The following is a 20,229-nucleotide window of genomic DNA, read 5'->3' as shown; positions in this document are numbered from 1 at the left end:
TTTTTAATAGTGAGCGCCATCTAGTGTCATTTTCAGTTAAAATATTCAAAAGTTGATTTAAATTCGATTTTTAAAATAAGTTTTAGAAACTTTTAGTAATAAAAACTCAAAATCTAAGAAAATTTCACAACCACAAAGAAATTTAAGACAATTCGTATATTTAAAGACAAAATTAAAACGCCATCTATTGAGTATTTAAAAAAAATCAATTTCTTTTAAAAATTATTTTTTTTTAATAAAAAATATAAAAAAAAACAAATATTGAAAATTTGCGCCATCTAGTGTCATTTTTCAGTCAAAACATTCACAAGTTGATAAAAACTGGTAATTTTCGAAAATTTTTAAAACTTTTTTTAGTTTTTTTTAATTTTTCGTAAAAATTAAAACGCCATCTATTGAGTATTTTTAAAATTTTTAAATAACTTCTTTTAAAAATTAATTTTTTTTTTAAATAATCAAAAATATAAAAAAAAAAATTTAAAATCACGCCTGCCAGTCAAAAAATCCCAAAATTTCCTCTCCTTTGAAGTGGATCGACGAGATATCGAACATCCAGATCAGGCGAAAATACCACACACTCACCATACAAAATCCCTGATTGACATCTTTCAAATTAGAAAAAACAACGACGACAGGTACATCATTCAACCTGTGATCTACTCAAAGAAAAAAAAAAAAAAAAAACGGAGAGAAGAAAGAAACGAATGATTGATCCTTTTATTCATTTCCTTTGTATGTCATTTGTCATAATCTCGGCCTAATTTGTACTTTTAATCTCCTTTCATGCTCCATTCTTCGCCCTTTTTTTGTCTTATGTTTTATTACTTATTTGTATTTACTAATGATTTGTAAACGTTGCCAGGCCGAAAAGGGAAGAAGATCCAATAAACCTCATTTTTTTCTTTTTTTTTCTTTAATTCCGTACCGAGACTGGCCCAGATATCTCTTTCGGTGCTTAATTAATCACATTACCGAAAGAATGGAATGAATTTGCCAACTCTTGTTTGAAGATTCGATTAGAGATATCGGGCTTTGTGTCCATTTTCTCGCACGCTTGACTGCATTTTCGAGTGTGAATCGAAATTTTTTTGAGGGAAAGGAGTAATTTTCACAAACACCTTTTAAAAAATTCGAATCTAAACATTTAAATGGATGAAAAAAGTGCTGAGGTCATTATTATTAGAAGCCAGCTTCTGTTCATCTACGAACACAAAAGATGGAACGAGATTCGCGTCGCCAATCATTTTTATTACTTCAAATTATTTTTTTTTCCGATTGAAAAGTTTTATGTCTCTTCTTCGAGCAACATTTTTTATTTTCACACCGACTCGATGGCACCTCTTCACAACTCTTCAACATCATAATCTCGCATGATGATTTAGCGAAAATAAAAAAAAATATAGCAAAGTTTGACAAAGAAGCGTTTTGACAAGCACAATTCAGCAGTAAACAAAAACTCGATTGAGATGTAACTTTGCTGCTTAGTAAAAATTTAAAGAAAAAAAGTTCAAAAGGTGGAGTCATTTTTTCTCTCTCTCTCGGAGAATGACTCGGGACTTTTTTCAATCGGATTTCATGTTTTTATAGTTTTGGCTTATGGATGGAACAAAAAAAGAAGGAATGAATGAAAAGACACGTTCAAGAGGAAGAGATGAAGTGGCAAAGAGACAGGAAATGAGTAGCTTGATTTGATTGAATTTAGTGATAAGAAAGATATTTAAGAAGGTGAGTGAAATGTTTAACGAAATTTCTACTCTTTTTAGATTTGTTTTGAGTTAAATTTAGTCAAGGAAGCTAATTTTTTAGTAGATTTAGAAAATTTTCGAGAATTTGGTTCTTGTTTGTGGCGCTCATTTCGTCTAATATTAACTAAAATTCGATTCTTTTTCTTAAGTTTTGATCGTTTGTTCAACAATGGGTAAAAAAGCTTGATTGCGAAATTCGTTTTGTCACTGGAGATTTTGATATGTTATTGAAGGCACAATTTATTGTTCATCAGTTCCATATTTTTCATGGCATTCATTGAAAAGCTTTTCCTTTTGCCTTTTTATCAATGAAGTCAAAAAAATTCATCAAATATCCTGAAAAAAATGAAATGAAATTTGAAAGTTTGAAAATATTATTTTAATATTTTTAAGTACTAAAAATCGAAAAATGTTAAAAATTATTCATTAAAAATATACTTTTGGAAGTTAAAAAATTACTTACCGTCTTTCTTTAATTTGTTTAAAAACAAAAATAAAAAGAAATTAAAAATTATTAAAGTTCTTAACCTTTTATTCATAAAATGCTTCTAAATTGGTTTCTCTTTATTTTGATAATTAAGCAAATGCATATTTTTTTCTTAATTAAAAATCAAATATAGGGAAATCCGTTTTATGAAATTGTTCTTTTCAGCCCAACTTCATTTTGCATATTTTGCGTAATTTGAGCATATTATAGCAAATTTTTTGCAAAAATTTTTATTTTTTGAAAACTTTTAAGCCGAAAATTCCAAAAATTAAATTTTAGATATAATATTCGACCGTTTTTCGACAAAGATGAATAAAACTTAAATAATCAAAAATAATCACATTTATATGGGTTCAAAAAATACTCTTTAATTAATTTTTTGGAAAATTTATTTAACTGTTTGTATCGACCTTTTCCTTAATTTAAATATATGTCAAAAAATCTTTTAAAAAAAATTTTTAAATATTTTAATTTCAAAAATTTTCCAAAATCTACCATTTAAATAAAATTAATATACCTAAAAAAACTTTTTAAAAATCCTGCCAAGATTTAGTTTTTGTAGAATTAAAAATTACTTCTATTTTTAATTCAAATTTTGGTTTTTGAAACAAATTATAAACAAAAAAAAAATTTCTCTCAACCAAAATTAGCTTTTTTTAATTGCATAAAATTGCATATTTTGTCTATTTTTGCATATTTTCATAAAAGCTTATTGATAACTATGAAAAGTTAGAAAAATTAGAAATAATTAAAAATATTAATGTTTAAAAAAATATTAATGAATTTTAAAGCAGCTTTTAGTTAATGTTTTGCTTTGAATTTAACTTTAACGATAAAATTATGTAAAGAAATTCACAATTTTGAACGCCTCAAATTCATAACGGACTAAAAATTTTAAATTTTTCGCCTTTTAATTCAATTTTCTACCCTCTCCATATTTTACATTTTTAAAGCATTCAAAATAATTAATTTAATATTTTGAATGAATTTCAAGAACCTCAAAAGGCTAAAAATGAAAAGGTTTAATGTTAAAATAATTTTTCATTAAAAATTGCGACTTTGTTGCATTAATATTTGCAACATAATTTCATCAAATGCAACAAAATTCAAATTTTTATCCGTTAAAATTTTTTGAAAATTTTTAATAGGTCAAAAAAATTCTTTTAAAATGATAAAAATTAATTTTGATTCTTTTTTAAACCTAAAATAATTCAATTTTTTCTCTTTAAAATTCAAAAAGACAAAATTTCTTGAAAACGAATTTCTTGATATAAAAATATTTTCACAAGTTGCAACAACCTTAAGAATGACACCATATGTGACTCTTTATTATTATTTATTTTTCTTCATCTCCATCTTCGTAAACTTTTTTTTCTACTGATGTTTAATGGACCAACAACAGTCACTTTATTATTGGTTTATTGACAATCGTTTATTTATTTATTCATCTTTGGTTCATAAAAAAATGGCTGAACTTTTCTTAACCAATTCTTCAAAAATTAAAATTTTATACATTTTGATAATTATACTCGATTTTTTCGGCATTTCCCTTATTTTTCAACTTTTGAGCTTCTTTACCTTCTCCACGGTCGATTCGATAGAACAAATCTTGCATGTCATTATTTCCAGATTTCGGCGAAATCCACCAAAAACGACTAAAAAGATCATTTCTACGTTTAGGCGAGACCAAATGAAGCAATTCGTCGAGTTGTTTCTCTTGCGCTAAAGTCAAAAGTTTTTCCCGCAACTGACTGTCGTTCTCGAGCGCCATATCCAGATCATTCCACGAGACAAATTTCAAGGGAGCATCCAATGGAAGGGAATCATCGGTCAAGGCATTGATAAAAGTATCGTCAAAGGGAAGGACGTTGTTGTAACTCAGCAAGGGAGATTGTCTCTTCGAAGGCATTAGAAGACGATCGTACCATGGCGCAGGCATTTGTTCTTCAGGAAAACTTTGATCGACCTAAAAACGCATTTTTGGTAAGTTTTCTAAGGAAATCTTGATAAAAAAAAACTCACATATTCCGTTCTTCTGCCAATTCTCGGAACACTTTTGGACTGTTTGAGGAAAAAATTCTCAAAATCGTTTCCCGAACGCCCAATTCGAGGCACACTTGGTCGCGTAACTTTCAAAAAGAAGCCCGGAGTCTCATCAGCAGCCCCCAAAACAGCAAAAGGCGCGATAAAAACAAAAATTAGCGAAATTGTTGTCATTTTTTGCTTCAACATTTAACGATTAGAACTGAAAAACTAACGTCAAATGGAAAATTTTTCACTTTTATATGGAAATTTCAGAGAAAAGTTGCATCTGCTCAGAAATTTCCAAACGTGACATAATTTTCATTGCAAGAAAAATGTAAAAGCTGAGCCCGCATTCGACGTGCCGCGAAAACAAACGACTTTTTTCAGTGTTGTCAGCTATTTTAATCCACAAAGACAGAGAAAAAAACCTCAAATTAGAACAAAAACCTCAAAACTTCTTTTTTCTTCATCCGCATTGGTGATCGAATCGCCACTAACCCATCCTCATTAGTTGTCGCCACGTGCTGCTGTACCTCAGAGTTGGCGTTAGGGCGTCTACATGCGCATTATTTGCCCAAGCCAGCATGCAAATAGTACGGATCATGAAAATTCGTTTGATAATAACCCTCGGGATGGTAATCGACTAACGATCGAATTTTATGCGACGGACGAAAACTATGCGTTGCATGAAGAAAAGCTGCACTTCTTAAGGGTTTCGTACCTGATTGCACAGCATCTTCAAATAAAGCTTTTCGAACGTGCTGGTCCAGCCCGCCATCACGTTCGAGAAACTTTATTTGATCCTCCGGCAACTTTTTCTCCTCCAAACTCTCCAAATTTTGTCCAAGAGCCTCGAAAAATCCCTGTAAATCCGCAAGGGCGCCTACTTTAAAGAGGAGAAATTAATGTAAAATTCAAAATTTTTCACGAAAAAACCTCATACCAACACTAATCGAGGGCGTAAACTCGTCAGGAGCCTCCTTGGCGGATCTTCGAATTTTCGCCAAAACTTTTTGTTGGAAGTAACTCAACTTGTTGGCATCATTTTTCGTGAGTGCACTTGGAAGAGGGGCGATAAAGGGACTTCGTTTGGCATATTTGAACAACGGATTTTCATCAATGACGTCATTTTCGTAATTAGTTCCATCCTTTGTCATTAAATTTTGTTTGTACGATTGCTTTGTCTTTAAATTTAGCAATGCTTGACTCAATGACGCAAGATATCGGTTGTATTTGTGAATTGTGTTCAAGAGGAAATCAATTTCTGTTTGTTTGAAACGGATTCCGGTTGCAATTGGTGCCGTTTGTGGGTTGGTAGCTGCATCAATGTCACCTTAAATGAGGTATTTTAATCAATTTTTACTGAGAATTTTAATTTTTTAACTAAAATTTTTTTTTGGATCAAGAAATATTTTAAAAAATTCATGAAAATTACCTGAACATTGCAAAATAATCCAAAAAGTGACAAAAATTTGCAATATATGCACTGATCTTTTAATCATCTTTCCGTTTTTTAATTTTTTTATAACTTTAACTTTCAAATCTTTATCATCTATTGACTTTTTTTCACAAAAAAATATTTTTCATAATTTTTTCTTAATTAATTTTAATGCTTTTTATCAATTTTTAGTCACTTTTTATTAAAATTTCACCAAAAATTAACTTATTAACACCTCAACACTCCGTTAAAGACTGCGATTATTCACGAGAAATCAAATCCATTTTATATCCTTCGCAGTACAGCCACCTGTAGCTGTCGACTCGTAAACACGCGTTACCACAAAACTTGCAAAAGGTAACAAACAAATGGCATGACTGACAGCACACAACTCATTCTCGTGAAACTTTGATTCTTTTTTTTTTAATTGTCGACGATGCAGATACGAAATATATCATCATCACCTCTCCTTCGCTATCTCGTGGTGAGTTATTGTTGGCATTTATACATTTGTTGCATTATTTATGGCAGAGAGAAAAGCTGTTTGTCCTGCGTTGATTTGTGCGTGGATTTGATTCTGAATGAAATTTATCGTTTAATAATTGATGGATTTACGCACGAGTTTAATTGAGTTTTTTTTTCTTTGGATGATCTTCCTACGACACGTCAATTAGCGAGAGATTAGGTGATAACGGTAAAAAGTTTTGTGGGTGAAACATGATGAAGTCGTAGAAAAAAAGGAAGTTGTTACCTAATTATTTATATAAAAAGTAAAGGATCATGTGTGAAATGCTAATTGTTTGTTTTTTGTTTAATTTGTTACCAAAATAGAAGTTTGAAAATGGCAAAGGTGAAAAAGTTTCATCGGCTTTAAATATATTTTCGCAACTAATGAAGTCAATACGGGCTCTAATTTATCATTTTTAATCATTTTATAACTCAAAACTGCCAAAAAATTGAAACTGAAAAAAAATTTTTCTTTGACATAGTTTTGTTTTAAAAACTAAATCAAGAGCAAAAAAAACTGTGTCAAAAACTGTGTCAAAATTTTTGTCAAATCTTGCTCCAAATGGATAAAAATTTGTCAGAGGGCTTTAATTTATCATTTTTAATCATTTTATAACTCAAAACTGCCAAAAAATTGAAACTGAAAAAATTTTTTCTTTGACATAGTTTTGATTTGAAAACTAAATCAAGAGCAAAAAAAACTGTGTCAAAAACTGTGTCAAAGCAATTTTTGTCAAATCTTGCTCCAATTGGATAAAAATTTGTCAGAGGGCTTTAATTTATCATTTTTAATCATTTTATAACTCAAAACTGCCAAAAAATTGAAACTGAAAAAAAATTTTTCTTTGACATAGTTTTGATTTGAAAACTAAATCAAGAGCAAAAAAAACTGTGTCAAAAACTGTGTCAAAGCAATTTTTGTCAAATCTTGCTCCAATTGGATAAAAATTTGTCAGAGGGCTTTAATTTATCATTTTTAATCATTTTATAACTCAAAACTGCCAAAAAATTGAAACTGAAAAAAAATTTTTCTTTGACATAGTTTTGATTTGAAAACTAAATCAAGAGCAAAAAAAACTGTGTCAAAAACTGTGTCAAAGCAATTTTTGTCAAATCTTGCTCCAATTGGATAAAAATTTGTCAGAGGGCTTTAATTTATCATTTTTAATCATTTTATAACTCAAAACTGCCAAAAAATTGAAACTGAAAAAAAATTTTTCTTTGACATATTTTTGTTTTAAAAACTAAATCAAGAGCAAAAAAAACTGTGTCAAAAACTGTGTCAAAGCAATTTTTGTCAAATCTTGCTCCAAATGGATAAAAATTTGTCAGAGGGCTCTAATTTATCATTTTTAATCATTTTTAACTCAAAACTGCCAAAAAATTGAAACTGAAAAAAAAATTTTTCTTTGACATAGTTTTGTTTTAAAAACTAAATCAAGAGCAAAAAAAACTGTGTCAAAGCTATTTTTGTCAAATCTTGCTCCAAATGGATAAAAATTTGTCAGAGGGCTTAAATTTATCATTTTTAATCATTTTTAACTCAAAACTGCCAAAAAATTGAAACTGAAAAAAAAATTTTTCTTTGACATAGTTTTGATTTGAAAACTAAATCAAGAGCAAAAAAAACTGTGTCAAAAACTGTGTCAAAGCAATTTTTGTCAAATCTTGCTCCAATTGGATAAAAATTTATCCATTCAGAGGGCTCTAATTTATCATTTTTAATCATTTTATAACTCAAAACTGCCAAAAAATTGAAACTGAAAAAAAATTTTTCTTTGACATAGTTTTGATTTGAAAACTAAATCAAGAGCAAAAAAACTGTGTCAAAAACTGTGTCAAAAAATTTGTTTCTTTTGTCAAGATAAAAATTTGTAAAATTTTTTATCATTTAATCTTCCAAAACTGCCAAAAAATTGAAAAAATTTTTTTTTTCTTTAGTGAGAAATATCAAAAAGCCTATTCACTATTGTTTCAAGATTTGAAAATTGAATCTTCTATTATTCAAGATTTGAAAAGATTTTCTTCCTTCCTTTTCGTGTTTTAATACTGCTTAGCTGAAAAAAATCTTGAAAATGTCTTTGCTGCTTTTAGATGTCACAGTTTGATTGGATTAACTTAAGTACTTTAAACCATTTTAATCAATTATAACTTACCTCTTTCTTTATATAAAATTCAATTCAATTCTAAAAATCTTCATTTTCAATAAATTTCTATCATGTTTAAACTCTCAATTTCAATTCTTACCATTTTTCTTCTTTTCAACTTTGTTGAACTCAAAAGCTCATCTCATCGTCGAGTTTTTTACGGTACCCCTCAACCAACCTTCGCGTATCCTCATGGCAGCATTGTCACACTCCGCCGAAGTCCAAATTGGGAACACTTTTGTTCAGGAATCATCATTGGAAGTCGCAAGGTACTAACTGCTGCTCATTGTTTCAACAATGCTCACGACACAATTTTTCTCGTTGGATACGGCGCCACGAAAGTTAATCAGCAAAATATATCACACGTAACTGACGTTCACTTTTGTGGATTGATCGACGTGGCAGTTTTGACATTGGAAACGAAGTTAACGGAAACAAATAAAATGAAGTTTTTCACAATGGACAAATGGCATCTGGATCAAGCGATGGATAGACTGACTTTGCAAACGTAAACTTGCGATTTTTTAAAGAAATTCGATTTAAAAAAAAAATTTTAAAGTTTCATGTGCGGTTACGGAATGTGGGAAGGTTCTGACACATATAATCCTCAAAACACCATGACGGATGTTGTTCGAGTAAGTTTTGATTTTCTCATTTTAAACATTTTTTAACTCCTCTTTCAGTGCCATTCATATCACTTCACGATGAATCAATTGACAGCAGAACGTCAATTTTTGGAAAATCCTCGCTGGCCTCTCCCTCCTCTTAGCAATGGATTGTATACTTATAACGAGAGGTATTTGCAAAGTATAAGTCGTGATCCAAGAGCATTCGAGGCTCATTTTTTCGCTTTCTCATCGGGATGTGTTGGGGATTCTGGAGCGCCAGTTTTCTATGAAGCAGGACATAATGACTATAGATTGATGGGAATTCATGTTGCAGGTCCGGTGACTTGTGGCAATGCATATTGTCACTTAGATTATGACACATCAGTTCATATGAGTGCCGTTAAGGATGTTTGTTTCAATAATGACCCAAATAGCCCGTATATTCGTGATGAATTAATTAATTATAAAGAAGAAAAAAATTAAAATAAAATTGATATAAGGCCGCTCCAAATGAAAATCAAAAATAAAGTCCAAAATTTTTGAAAATAAAATAGGGGGGGGGGGGCAAAAAAAAAAAAAAATTTTGAAATACTTATTTTCATACAAAATGACAAAATTTTAGCAATTTTTGATCGTTGATCAACTTTTTTGTTGTTTTTTAATAATCTTCTTTGAAACTTTCAAATTAAAAGTTCATTTAAGATCATTTTAAGTTAAAAATAAAAAAATTAAAATTTCATAAAAAATAACTGTCAAAAAAATTTGAAAAAAAAATTCAGTAATTTTATGAAAAATTTTTTTAGAGAAGAAAATTCAAGTTAAAATATGATTTTCAAAACAAAAATTAAAATAATTGAAAATTTTTTATAAATTTTTTTAAAAATGTCTTGAAAAATTATGAAAATACAACAAAAAACGATCAATTTTGGTGAAATTTTTAACTTTTTTTTTTATTATGCCCCATTGGATTTTTGACTTTTAAAATGGGGCATCGGACTTTATTTTTGATTTTCGTTTGGAGCGGCCTAAAATAAAAAAAAAATAATAAAACTTACCAGTTTTAAAAAATACAGAATTATTTTGCTCAAAATTATAATTTTAAAATAATTTTTTCATTTATATATTTTTCTTTTTATTTTATTTTTATTTATTTTTGCTGATGCTTGTATTAAATCTATAATCATTCAATTATAATACAAAAATTTAACTAATTTTCGTGTTTTTTTCATTATTATTATTATAATATATTATTTTAGTATAATATTTTTTTTTATAAATAAATGCATTGAAAACAGAAAACCATTTAAAAATAGCAAATGCAATTTTTTTAGCGAGATTGGCGGACTGTGATTTTCAGAAAAATGTGTTAATAGATAGAAGAAGAGTGTTTGCTTATAATAATAATTATTTAATTTATTATTTTTTATTTATTTATTAAAATCTCTTATTCACTAATTTTTTTTAGATATTTTTTTTTCTTTTAGTTTTTTGATAAAATATTACACCAAAACTCACAATTCACTTCAATTTAATGATATTTATTTTTTTGTTTTAAAAATTAAGAAATATGTAGAATTAAAAGGAGTTTTGATGGGAGAAAACCAATTTTCAGGTATGTTATTTTATTTATTATTATTATTTTTATTTATATATAACAACTAGATAAAAGTTTTCTTATACTTATTATTATTATTTATCAAATTATTATTTTATTTATTTGTTTATTTATGTGCAAGCAGTTTTACAATATTTTCTCCTTTTTTGTTGTTGTTGTATTGTTAAAAATGAGGTAACATGTCTAAAAATACAATTTTTTAATAATAATAATAATTATAATTTTTTAGACTCTTTTTTGAATATGTTTAAGTTTTTTTTTAGTAAAGTTAATGTTTATGTTAATATAATATATATTAAAGATAGTAAGGATTCAAAATATATGTTTCAAGAAACGGACGACATTGTATTATATTATATGATGTAGGAAAAGGATATTTGATATTTTTTAACAATTATATTTTTTTTATATTTCTTGATTGATATATGTTTGTATTTTATATATTTAATAATATAATTTTTTATAACATTAAAAGTTTTCAGGGAATCAGGAAGTGTTTATAGTAACATTGATTTGTAACAAACATTTATTATTCATGCAAAGGTATTTTTTTATTATTTTTGATAGTTTAATATTTTAGATTTAAGGGCTTAAACTTGTATTTTTATATTTTTTAAAGATAATTTTTAAAAAAATATAAAATTACAAGTTTAATAAACAAAAAAACATTAATTGACATTTTATGTTAAAAAACAATTTTTGTATATAAAACAGCCAATTTATAACAGATTTTAATATTTTACTTTCCTGTATTCGTAATTGAAACAGTGGAAAAGAGTTTTGGCGTGGAAGCGCCTGGTAGAAATTAGAATGAAAATACATAGAAAGCACACATAGACTTTCTTATTATTATTTTTTTAATAATTTTAACACAAATCGTCCATTTAATTTCTTTGATTTGTACTTTTTTCCATTATGTTTTTTTTTTATTTAAGAATATTTTTTGCTTTTAGTTTTATCAATCATGTATAAGTTATTAATTAGTACACAATCATCATATATGTTAAACATTTAATAATAATTAATTAATTAATTAATAAAATACAATGACTAGCGTTATTTCTTACCGATTAAAAAAACGTAAAATATTGTATATTTTTTTAAGTTTAGTTTTTTTTAAGAGTAGTAAATGCTTGTAATTTGTAGTATTTTGTTTTAATATATTTTTTATATATAATATAAGCATATCAGTTAAAAAGTATTTTTATAGTCAATATATGTGTTTATGTATAATATAAATCCATAAATACAATCAGTAATCGAATATATCACATTAGCTTGTGTTTCTTTGTGCACACAAAAATCTCGTAACGGCCTCATTTTACTATTTTTTCTTATTTATTTATTATATTTTTTTTATTTTTTGTTTTATTATTATTTAGTGAAGTTTGGAGTTTAATTTAGGCCAGATTTATTCTGTAATCTGTTTTTATTTGCTTGCTACGTCATTTTAACACTCGGTGTTCATGTTTATTTTATGGCAAGGAAACAAATGATTGTGATGTGGTAAAAGGTGCGGAAAACTGGTGTCGTATAAAATATTTTTTTTTATTTATTTTGTTGTTTTTGTGTCATATATGTTATAGAGCTTAGCGATATATATGTTGTTGTTGTTGTTGTATGTATTGATGTTGGAAGGATTTGAAAATTTTATAGGTAAATATTTGTTTTAGATCAATAAAAGTATTGATTGTGGTTAGGGAAAAATGGAAAATTTTTTGACTGAAGTTTTCAACGAACTTATAAAAAAATTAAATATTTTAAAATATTTTTTTTTTTAAATTGATTATTAAAATAAATTATTAATTAAAAAATTAATTAATTATTAAAAATTTTAAAAATTTTAAATTTTTAATTTTATTTTAATTTTTTTAAAATAAATTATTATTAGATAAAATTAATTAATTATAAAAAAATAATTAAATATATTTAAAAAAAATTAAATTAAATTATTTAAAAATTTTTATTATTGTTAAATTAAATTGAAATCTATATCTTAAAATCTGTTTTAAAAAAAATTAAAGAAAAAATAAAAAAAAAATAAGTTAAAACAGCTCCATAGGGAAAATTAAATCTAAATTTCTAAACAACCATAAAATTAAAAAAGTCTCCAAGGAGTCGTTACAGTTCACGCGTGAAGCAAAATTCCTATAAAAAACACTCACGAAACATGATTAAAATAAAATCTATATGTTGGACAAGTTAACATTTTTTTTTGCTTTTTTTCTAACTCGTAATTGAACAATAAATTTAATTGTTAATAAATTCGTTGAAAACTTCAGTCCTATCAGTAAAAATCACGTGACATTTCAAAATCTAATTTTATCGAAGAACTTGTTAAATAAATTTAATTTTAGACTACAATAGAAAACTATACAAACTGCATTTTCAATGAAAAATTTTTCATCACGTAGAAAAATGTATGAAATTTTTGCGAAATATTTAAAATATGTGGTTAGAGAGGAAAAATTACATAAAATCTCTTAATATTAGTTTTGTGCTATTTTTATCGTTATTTGTTATTTTTTTTTTCTTGCAGTTTATATCAAAAATGAAACATGTTATTTATTATTAATTATTATTTTTCGTATTAATTATTTTTTTAGGCTTATCTTATTTTTTGTAACAACAGCTGGTGTCTTCTTACATGTCTAAAATTTTTTTTCAGCATCTCGTCGCGAACAATTTTTTTTCTCCTATATCTTAATTCTGGGTTTTTGTTCGGTCTGGCGGCTTGAAGAACGTTTGGACAAAATGTAACAAATCGTAGACTACGCCGGGACCTTTGCCGGGTTTCATACAAATGAAGTCGTCCAAGCTATGACTACTTGCTGTAAATAATTAGAAAATTTAATTAGTTTTAATTTTAATTTTAATTTTAATTTTAATTTTAATTTTAATTTTAATTTTAATTTTAATTTTAATTTTAATTTTAATTTTAATTTTAATTTTAATTTTAATTTTAATTTTAATTTTAATTTTAATTTTAATTTTAATTTTAATTTTAATTTTAATTTTAATTTTAATTTTAATTTTAATTTTAATTTTAATTTTAATTTTAATTTTAATTTTAATTTTAATTTTAATTTTAATTTTAATTTTAATTTTAATTTTAATTTTAATTTTAATTTTAATTTTAATTTTAATTTTAATTTTAATTTTAATTTTAATTTTAATTTTAATTTTAATTTTAATTTTAATTTTAATTTTAATTTTAATTTTAATTTTAATTTTAATTTTAATTTTAATTTTAATTTTAATTTTAATTTTAATTTTAATTTTAATTTTAATTTTAATTTTAATTTTAATTTTAATTTTAATTTTAATTTTAATTTTAATTTTAATTTTAATTTTAATTTTAATTTTAATTTTAATTTTAATTTATTTAAGAACTCACCTGATGTCTGGATCGGCGCATATGACGGCGGCGGTTTAATCCACGATCCATCGGGACGTCGCATGTGCCTCCGATCCGACGAAAACTCTTCCAGATACGTTTCGGCAGGTATCACACGGAAATATCGACGATGTTCGGGCGGCACTGCATGATCTGAGCGAAATGTTTCCGTGACATATTTGTGAAAGTACGTGGGAAAGGGCAGCGTCGTGTCCAAATCGAAAACGAGACATCGATGGGGCGACGGATTGTGCATAAAGAACACGTGATAATCCCAAATGACGAGTTTTTCATCATCTCTGCCGGCTTTTTGACGCCACAACGGCACCGTTCGACGATCATTTGACACAAAGACCGCATAACATTTTGACAATTCGCGTGGATGTGTCTTCTTCACCAATTCACATAATTTCCATACGTTTTCCTCACTGCGGGTCGGCATCGTTTTGAAGGAGAAGAAGGTGTGAACATGAAAAAGTAAGAGACGAAAATCGATTTAATTTTTTTTAATTATTCATTTCGTTTCGTGTTACACAGAAAAAAAACATAAAGAACTAAAATTTAAATTATTTTTTTTTCAGAGAACGTCAGGGAACGATATCGTAGGTAAACTTAATGACCCAAATCAAAATGCATACACAGCAAAGGCAGCAATGTCGAGTCGAAAAAGAGCACTAGACTCAACTACGTAATTAGATTAATAATTTTCGCGTGCATGCAACGAACATTTCTCTTTTAATCAAAGCCAGCCAGCCAAACACACAAACACACAAGACTCGGCTAAAGCTCAAAAGGATACACGAAAACATTCATTGTTGCTGCGTTTTGTCGAGAAAATGCGATTTTGTGATGAAAATGACGTCTAAGTAACAAGAATTTATGAGAAAAATTAAGAAAATTTTCGAAAAAGTTGGAAAATCTCGGGAAATTCAAAAAATATTAGAAAAATCGGAAAATTTTTGGAAAATTCGGGAAATTCTTGAGAAAAACTCACAAAATTTAGAAAATTTAAAATTGACCTATCGCTAAAAAAGAAAATTTTGAAAAATTTAGAAATTATGGAAAATTTTGAAAAGCTTGGAAAATTTTAAAAAATTTTAGAAAATTCTTATATGAACTCTAAACAAGATATTTTAAGTAGTTTAAAAGTAGTAGAAAAATTAAAGAATTTGGAAAATTCATCAAGGAAACTTACTCAAAAAAGTGTCTTGAGATATTTTTAAGAAAAATTTTGAAAAATTTGGAAAAATGTGAAAATTCAAATGTATGTGAAAAATTAGTAAATCTTAGAGAAAACCCAAAACATGAGAAAATTAAAAAAAAAATTTCAGGAATTATTCAATAATTCGGAAAATTTAAAAATATCGTGAAATTTGTGGAAAACCCGGAAAAATTATTGGAAAAGCGCTTAAAACATTTCATCAAAACATTTCTCGAAACTTTTACTCTACAGTGAGTGAAGGAAAACTGCATGAAAGAACGTTCCTCCTTACACACTTCTGTTTCATTTTTTGACGGAATGAATAATAGAAACGAAAATAAGTTGTTAGTTAGTGCTTTGATTACGACTTTTTTTTCTCATTTCGCTTTGAAAATATATTTTAATTGGGGACGGAGACTGTGTGTGAAAATGATTTGGTTATAATGTTTTTCATTTCTCTGCGGAATGAAATTAGGGTGAACACAAAACTTTATCATTTACAAAAACCAGAAGCAAAAACAGAGAACGAGGAACAAAACGACCACAACAAAAACTACTTTAGGCGCGCAATTATTATTAATAATAATCAACAGGATTCTCTTCTCGCATTTTCCTTTCCTTTGCTTGCTGCTTGTCTAAACTGTTTTTTCGTCGCTATTGTTGTCGAGTCTCCGCACATAATGGCTGCATGCCATGCCACTCGTGAAAATCCTTCTGCACTGCCGGCGAGCGCATGACACGACGACGTAGAAGAAAATTGCTTTTTAGCAACAATTGCGAGTGTCAAGACAGATACGAAACGAGCGGGAGGAGTAAATTTTGTATGAAATAAATATGAAAAAATGCATTTTAAATGTTGCTGGAATGTTTGACCTACACTTGAGTTTTATCTTGCACCTGTGGATTTTCTCACACTTTTGTTGTAAAAAAAAATAACAACTAAGTACGAACTTTTTTTTCTCTTGAAGTGCAATAGTGATTAGAGTGCTACAAGTTTTGGCGAGCATTTATCATCAGAACTTAAAGTGCTTTGTGACAGGAAATTTCCTATAATAGATCAAAAAGTGTCATGAAAATTTGATTTATGGTAAGTTCCTTTAAATGTAGTTAGTTTACTGATGAATTTTTAATCAATATTGAATAGAAAAACTTTAAACAGATTTTTTTTTGCAGAAACAAAGAACAAGGCGTTCCATATTTTTTAATTTTTTTTTCATTTTAAATATGGGAAAAATTGACCTTATTGAATTGAGTTGAAATTTTTGAAAAAATTTAATCTAATTTTTTTGCTTTATCTTCTTAGGTTCATATTTTCAAAGTTCAACAAAAAAAATTCATAAGTTTTAAATGAGTAGAAAAGTTTTTAGCTACTTGACATTTTTTAATATTTTTTTTTTCGGGAAAATTGGAGAATTGAACTTAAACTAATACAACTTGAAGCTTCAGGAAGGTCAACGAAATCATAAAATATCATTTTGTCAAAAAGTTTAGACTATAAAAGCTTCATACACAGATCTTCAAACATCAAAATTCAAATAAAAAATTTTTAAAGTGAAGGACAGCAGGATAACCAGAGCTTAACGAACCTTTCCATATCACTTATTTTTCTCTCTTATTCACCGAATCAACTCATCTGATCCAAAAATCTTAAACATCATATTTAACATCAACTTTAACATCCTCCTCAACTTTGACATCATCTTTAATCATGGAAGTCTGAATTAGCAGCCATAGACTGAGAAGACCTTGCTTCTGAATTATCCTTAACTGATTTTCAAAACTGGAGTCATTTTCTCAATAAGATTTATCTAATTTTTTATTTAAAAAATTCTAATTCTTTTCTTCTATTTTTTCAGATGCAGCCAAAAATTGTTTGGGGATTTGTCACTTGTTAACTCCTTTAAGCTGTTTAAAAAAAAGTCAAATTAAAGTAACCATGGAGTATAATGCCTTCAATAAAAAAATAGAAAAAAAAACAACATTCAGATTCTGACAAAAGAGCGGTAAAGACGTTAAAAAAAATCATTGAAAAGGATTTCAATTCAAATACTTTTTGCTCATACATACAGGATTAAAAATGTTTTGTGTTCTGAAAATGAGCTCTGATCAAGTTGTTATGATACAAAGGACATAAGATATAAAATCAGAAACAAAAATCCAATTCCAACTCAAAAAAAATTTTAAACTAATGCAAATTTTGAAACAAGCAAAAGCTTGAGCAAAAGAAAAAAGCATCAACGAAATAGAAGATTATACTTGAGTTTATTTAAAACTCCTTTAAATGTACAAGATTTTATAAAAAAGGTTCTTCTTTTGCAAAAGGAACTTAATTTAAAGTTACTCAAATTTTCTTCTCCTTAAAAAAAATTTCCCCCAAAAATTTATCGAGTTCATTACTCCTTTACCCACAATTTCAACTTTAAGTTTTTTTTTGTATCTATCCTAATGCAAACATCCTTAAAATTTGCATTTTTTTCATATTCTCTCTCAAGCTTCTTCGTTCCCATCATAACTCCATACAGCCATATATGACACAAACTCCACAAGTGTATCAATTTCAAATAAATATTTAATGTCCTTTCCAATATAGTAGTAACTTTTTGCCACACAAAACTTTTCATGAGCAGCAGAGACAGTAGAAAAGTTCCTCTTGCTACTTACAAGAAAAGCCCTAAGCCTACTTGTTACACCTGTAACGCACGCAATGTTTGTCCTCCGCACACACAGAAACCCATAGACGAAAAAAAAAACGAAAGCGTGTAACAGGTTTCCTTTGTTTTTCTCTATGGTCCTTTCTGTGTGTTTGTGTGTGTGTCGTTTATTTCTTTTATCACGAGACGAGTTGTTGTTATTTTTTTTTATTTTTTTGTAAAAATGGATTAATCCTGCATGTACGGCAGCTAAATAGAAGTCGACTCGTGCCAAGCCAGCCATTTAAAACCCCGCATCATGGCTAATGTGCGGACAGTGATTAGAATTTAAATTAAAATTTACGCGTTAAAAGTTGGAAAATTGTAGTAAAATAGTAACGTAGAGCGTAACCATCGTGGATATGGGCGAAGCAGCAACAGTAACGACAACGCGTGCGAATCAAATAAATATATGACGAATTTTAATGGATCATAAAGTTGCTTGATTTATTAGTAGGTCACACATGTGTACGAACAAAAAAAAAGCAGAACGGACGACGACGACGACGACTTGAGTGGGTGAAGGCTAAAAAGAAAATTTTTTCGTCGTGTACAAAAAAAAAACTTATCGCATTTATGCATCAACAATCACAGAGACAGGACACGAGCCACGAATAGCGGCATGCGACAAAGATTATTATTGTTATTATTTTTTTTTATTAAAATTAAAAGTCGGGCAAAAAAAGGACTTACCAGTAACAACTAACATAGGAGCACTCGGCAATATTTGGGAAAATTATAAAATTCGCATCGTTTGCATTCGTCGACATTTTTGTTTATTTTAGGACTTTTTTTAACGAGGGGAGCCTTAAATATTTTTTTTTCTCAGTCGTTTTGTTGTTTTTGGCTATTTTCACTCACTTTATTGTAATTTTTAAGCAACTCAATTTTATGACTTAGAACAAAAATTTAAAAAATTTTTGACTACTTTAAAATTTGTTTGTTTTTTTCTTCTTCTTTCACTTTTCTTAAAATCAGATTTTTTTTATTTATTTTTTTTTTCAAATAATTTTTCCTATCTAATAATTTTTTTTAAATCACACGAGTCCTATTTTGTCATGATTTGTTGTTTTTGCCAAACGAAAAGCGAGAAAAGTGATTTTTTTTTCTTCTTCACAGGATTGCACAGAAATTTTCCAACTCCTTCTTATTTGCTACTTTTTGTGTTTTTTTCTCTACAAAAATTGATTATCCTAACTAAAATACTACAATTTGTTGCGGTTGTTTAGTGTCTTGTTGCTCTTATCACGGGGATTTTTGAGGATTTTCACGCAATTTTGGTTCGCATGCACGACGGAAAATGGATATTTTTCAGCAAAAATTTTTCCTACTCGCGACACCACACACAACACACATACGGAGACGACAAGAAAAGTGCTGTATAGACGTCTTTTTCGGAGTCAGTGAACAATTTTACTGCTGACTCGAGTCGACAATGTTTTCCTTCTAATGTTGGGTGATGTTCATTTATGACTTTTGGAGTTAAATCCCCCGAAATTTTAATGGGGGAGGATTTAAATATTTTTGAAAGATTAAAAAATCCTTACAAATTCAATAATTTCATTAAAAATTACTATTTTTGAACCGAAAATAAGTTAAAGACAGAAAATATCCTTTTTTGTGAGAAGTTATCAATGAACGACGCCCTAATATCAGTAAACTTGAATTAACATAGGCGAATTTTGTTTATCAAATTCATTCGTCTCACGTTTTTATACGAAAGATGGCGCTTTGTGAACCATGAGATTGAATTAGTAGGAAGCGAGTTCTATTTATCAGTTTTGATCGTCTCATTAAGGATAAGGCAACGATGATAAGAGATGGCTCTCGTAAAAAAAGGAGTCAAGAGTTGATTTTTCATCATTTTCTCAAAATTTTTCTTAAAAATATTGAAAAAAAAAAATCAAAAATATAAAAATTATTTAAAAATAAATTTTTTAAACTTTTTTTTCAATTTTTAAAAAATTTTAAAATTTAATAAATATTTAAAACAAATATTTTTTTACTACTCGAATCAAATAATTTTAACAACTTTAAAATGCATAAAATTAAATTTCCTAAAAAGAGATTTAGTAAATTTTTCAATTAAAAAAAAATTATAAAACAAGAGAAAAACTGAAAAAGTTAAAAATCTTGCAAATTTTCAACAATAGAAAATTTTCAATGAAAAATTCCTGAAGAGATGGATTTAACGGAAAAATTAATAAAAAAAAAACTCATTTTTAATTGATATTTTTTTTTCTTTTTTTTATTACTTGTCTTATCCTGTTTTTTAGAGCTTTAATTGTTTTTTCTTTTAAATTTCTGTTATTTTGTTTCTTATTTTTTCCATCATCATAATAATTGTTTTTCTCCTTAAAATCTATATA

The 20,229-nt window shown here is 27.4% G+C and overlaps 2 protein-coding genes across 2 annotated transcripts; both read right to left on the bottom strand.

Moving 5' to 3' along the window:
• Positions 1-4,694: 4,694 nt before the first annotated feature.
• LOC134828971 (uncharacterized) lies at positions 4,695-5,759 on the bottom strand. The gene is made up of 3 exons (XM_063841963.1): positions 5,693-5,759; positions 5,201-5,590; positions 4,695-5,140 (listed from the first exon to the last, which is right to left on the bottom strand). Exons 1-3 carry the CDS (start codon positions 5,757-5,759, stop codon positions 4,824-4,826), a joined length of 774 nt encoding a protein of 257 aa, XP_063698033.1. The 3' UTR covers positions 4,695-4,823.
• A 7,329-nt stretch (positions 5,760-13,088) lies between these two features.
• On the bottom strand, positions 13,089-19,290 carry LOC134831488 (protein N-terminal glutamine amidohydrolase). The gene is made up of 3 exons (XM_063845222.1): positions 18,554-19,290; positions 13,970-14,397; positions 13,089-13,403 (listed from the first exon to the last, which is right to left on the bottom strand). The coding sequence occupies exons 1-3, from the start codon at positions 18,628-18,630 to the stop codon at positions 13,276-13,278; spliced, it is 633 nt and encodes a 210-aa protein (XP_063701292.1). The 5' UTR covers positions 18,631-19,290; the 3' UTR covers positions 13,089-13,275.
• Between the last annotated feature and the right edge of the window lie 939 nt (positions 19,291-20,229).

Source organism: Culicoides brevitarsis, chromosome 2, assembly GCF_036172545.1.
Source record: "Culicoides brevitarsis isolate CSIRO-B50_1 chromosome 2, AGI_CSIRO_Cbre_v1, whole genome shotgun sequence".
Lineage (NCBI taxonomy): Eukaryota > Metazoa > Arthropoda > Insecta > Diptera > Ceratopogonidae > Culicoides > Culicoides brevitarsis.
This window is presented reverse-complemented; position numbering and strand designations above follow the sequence as displayed.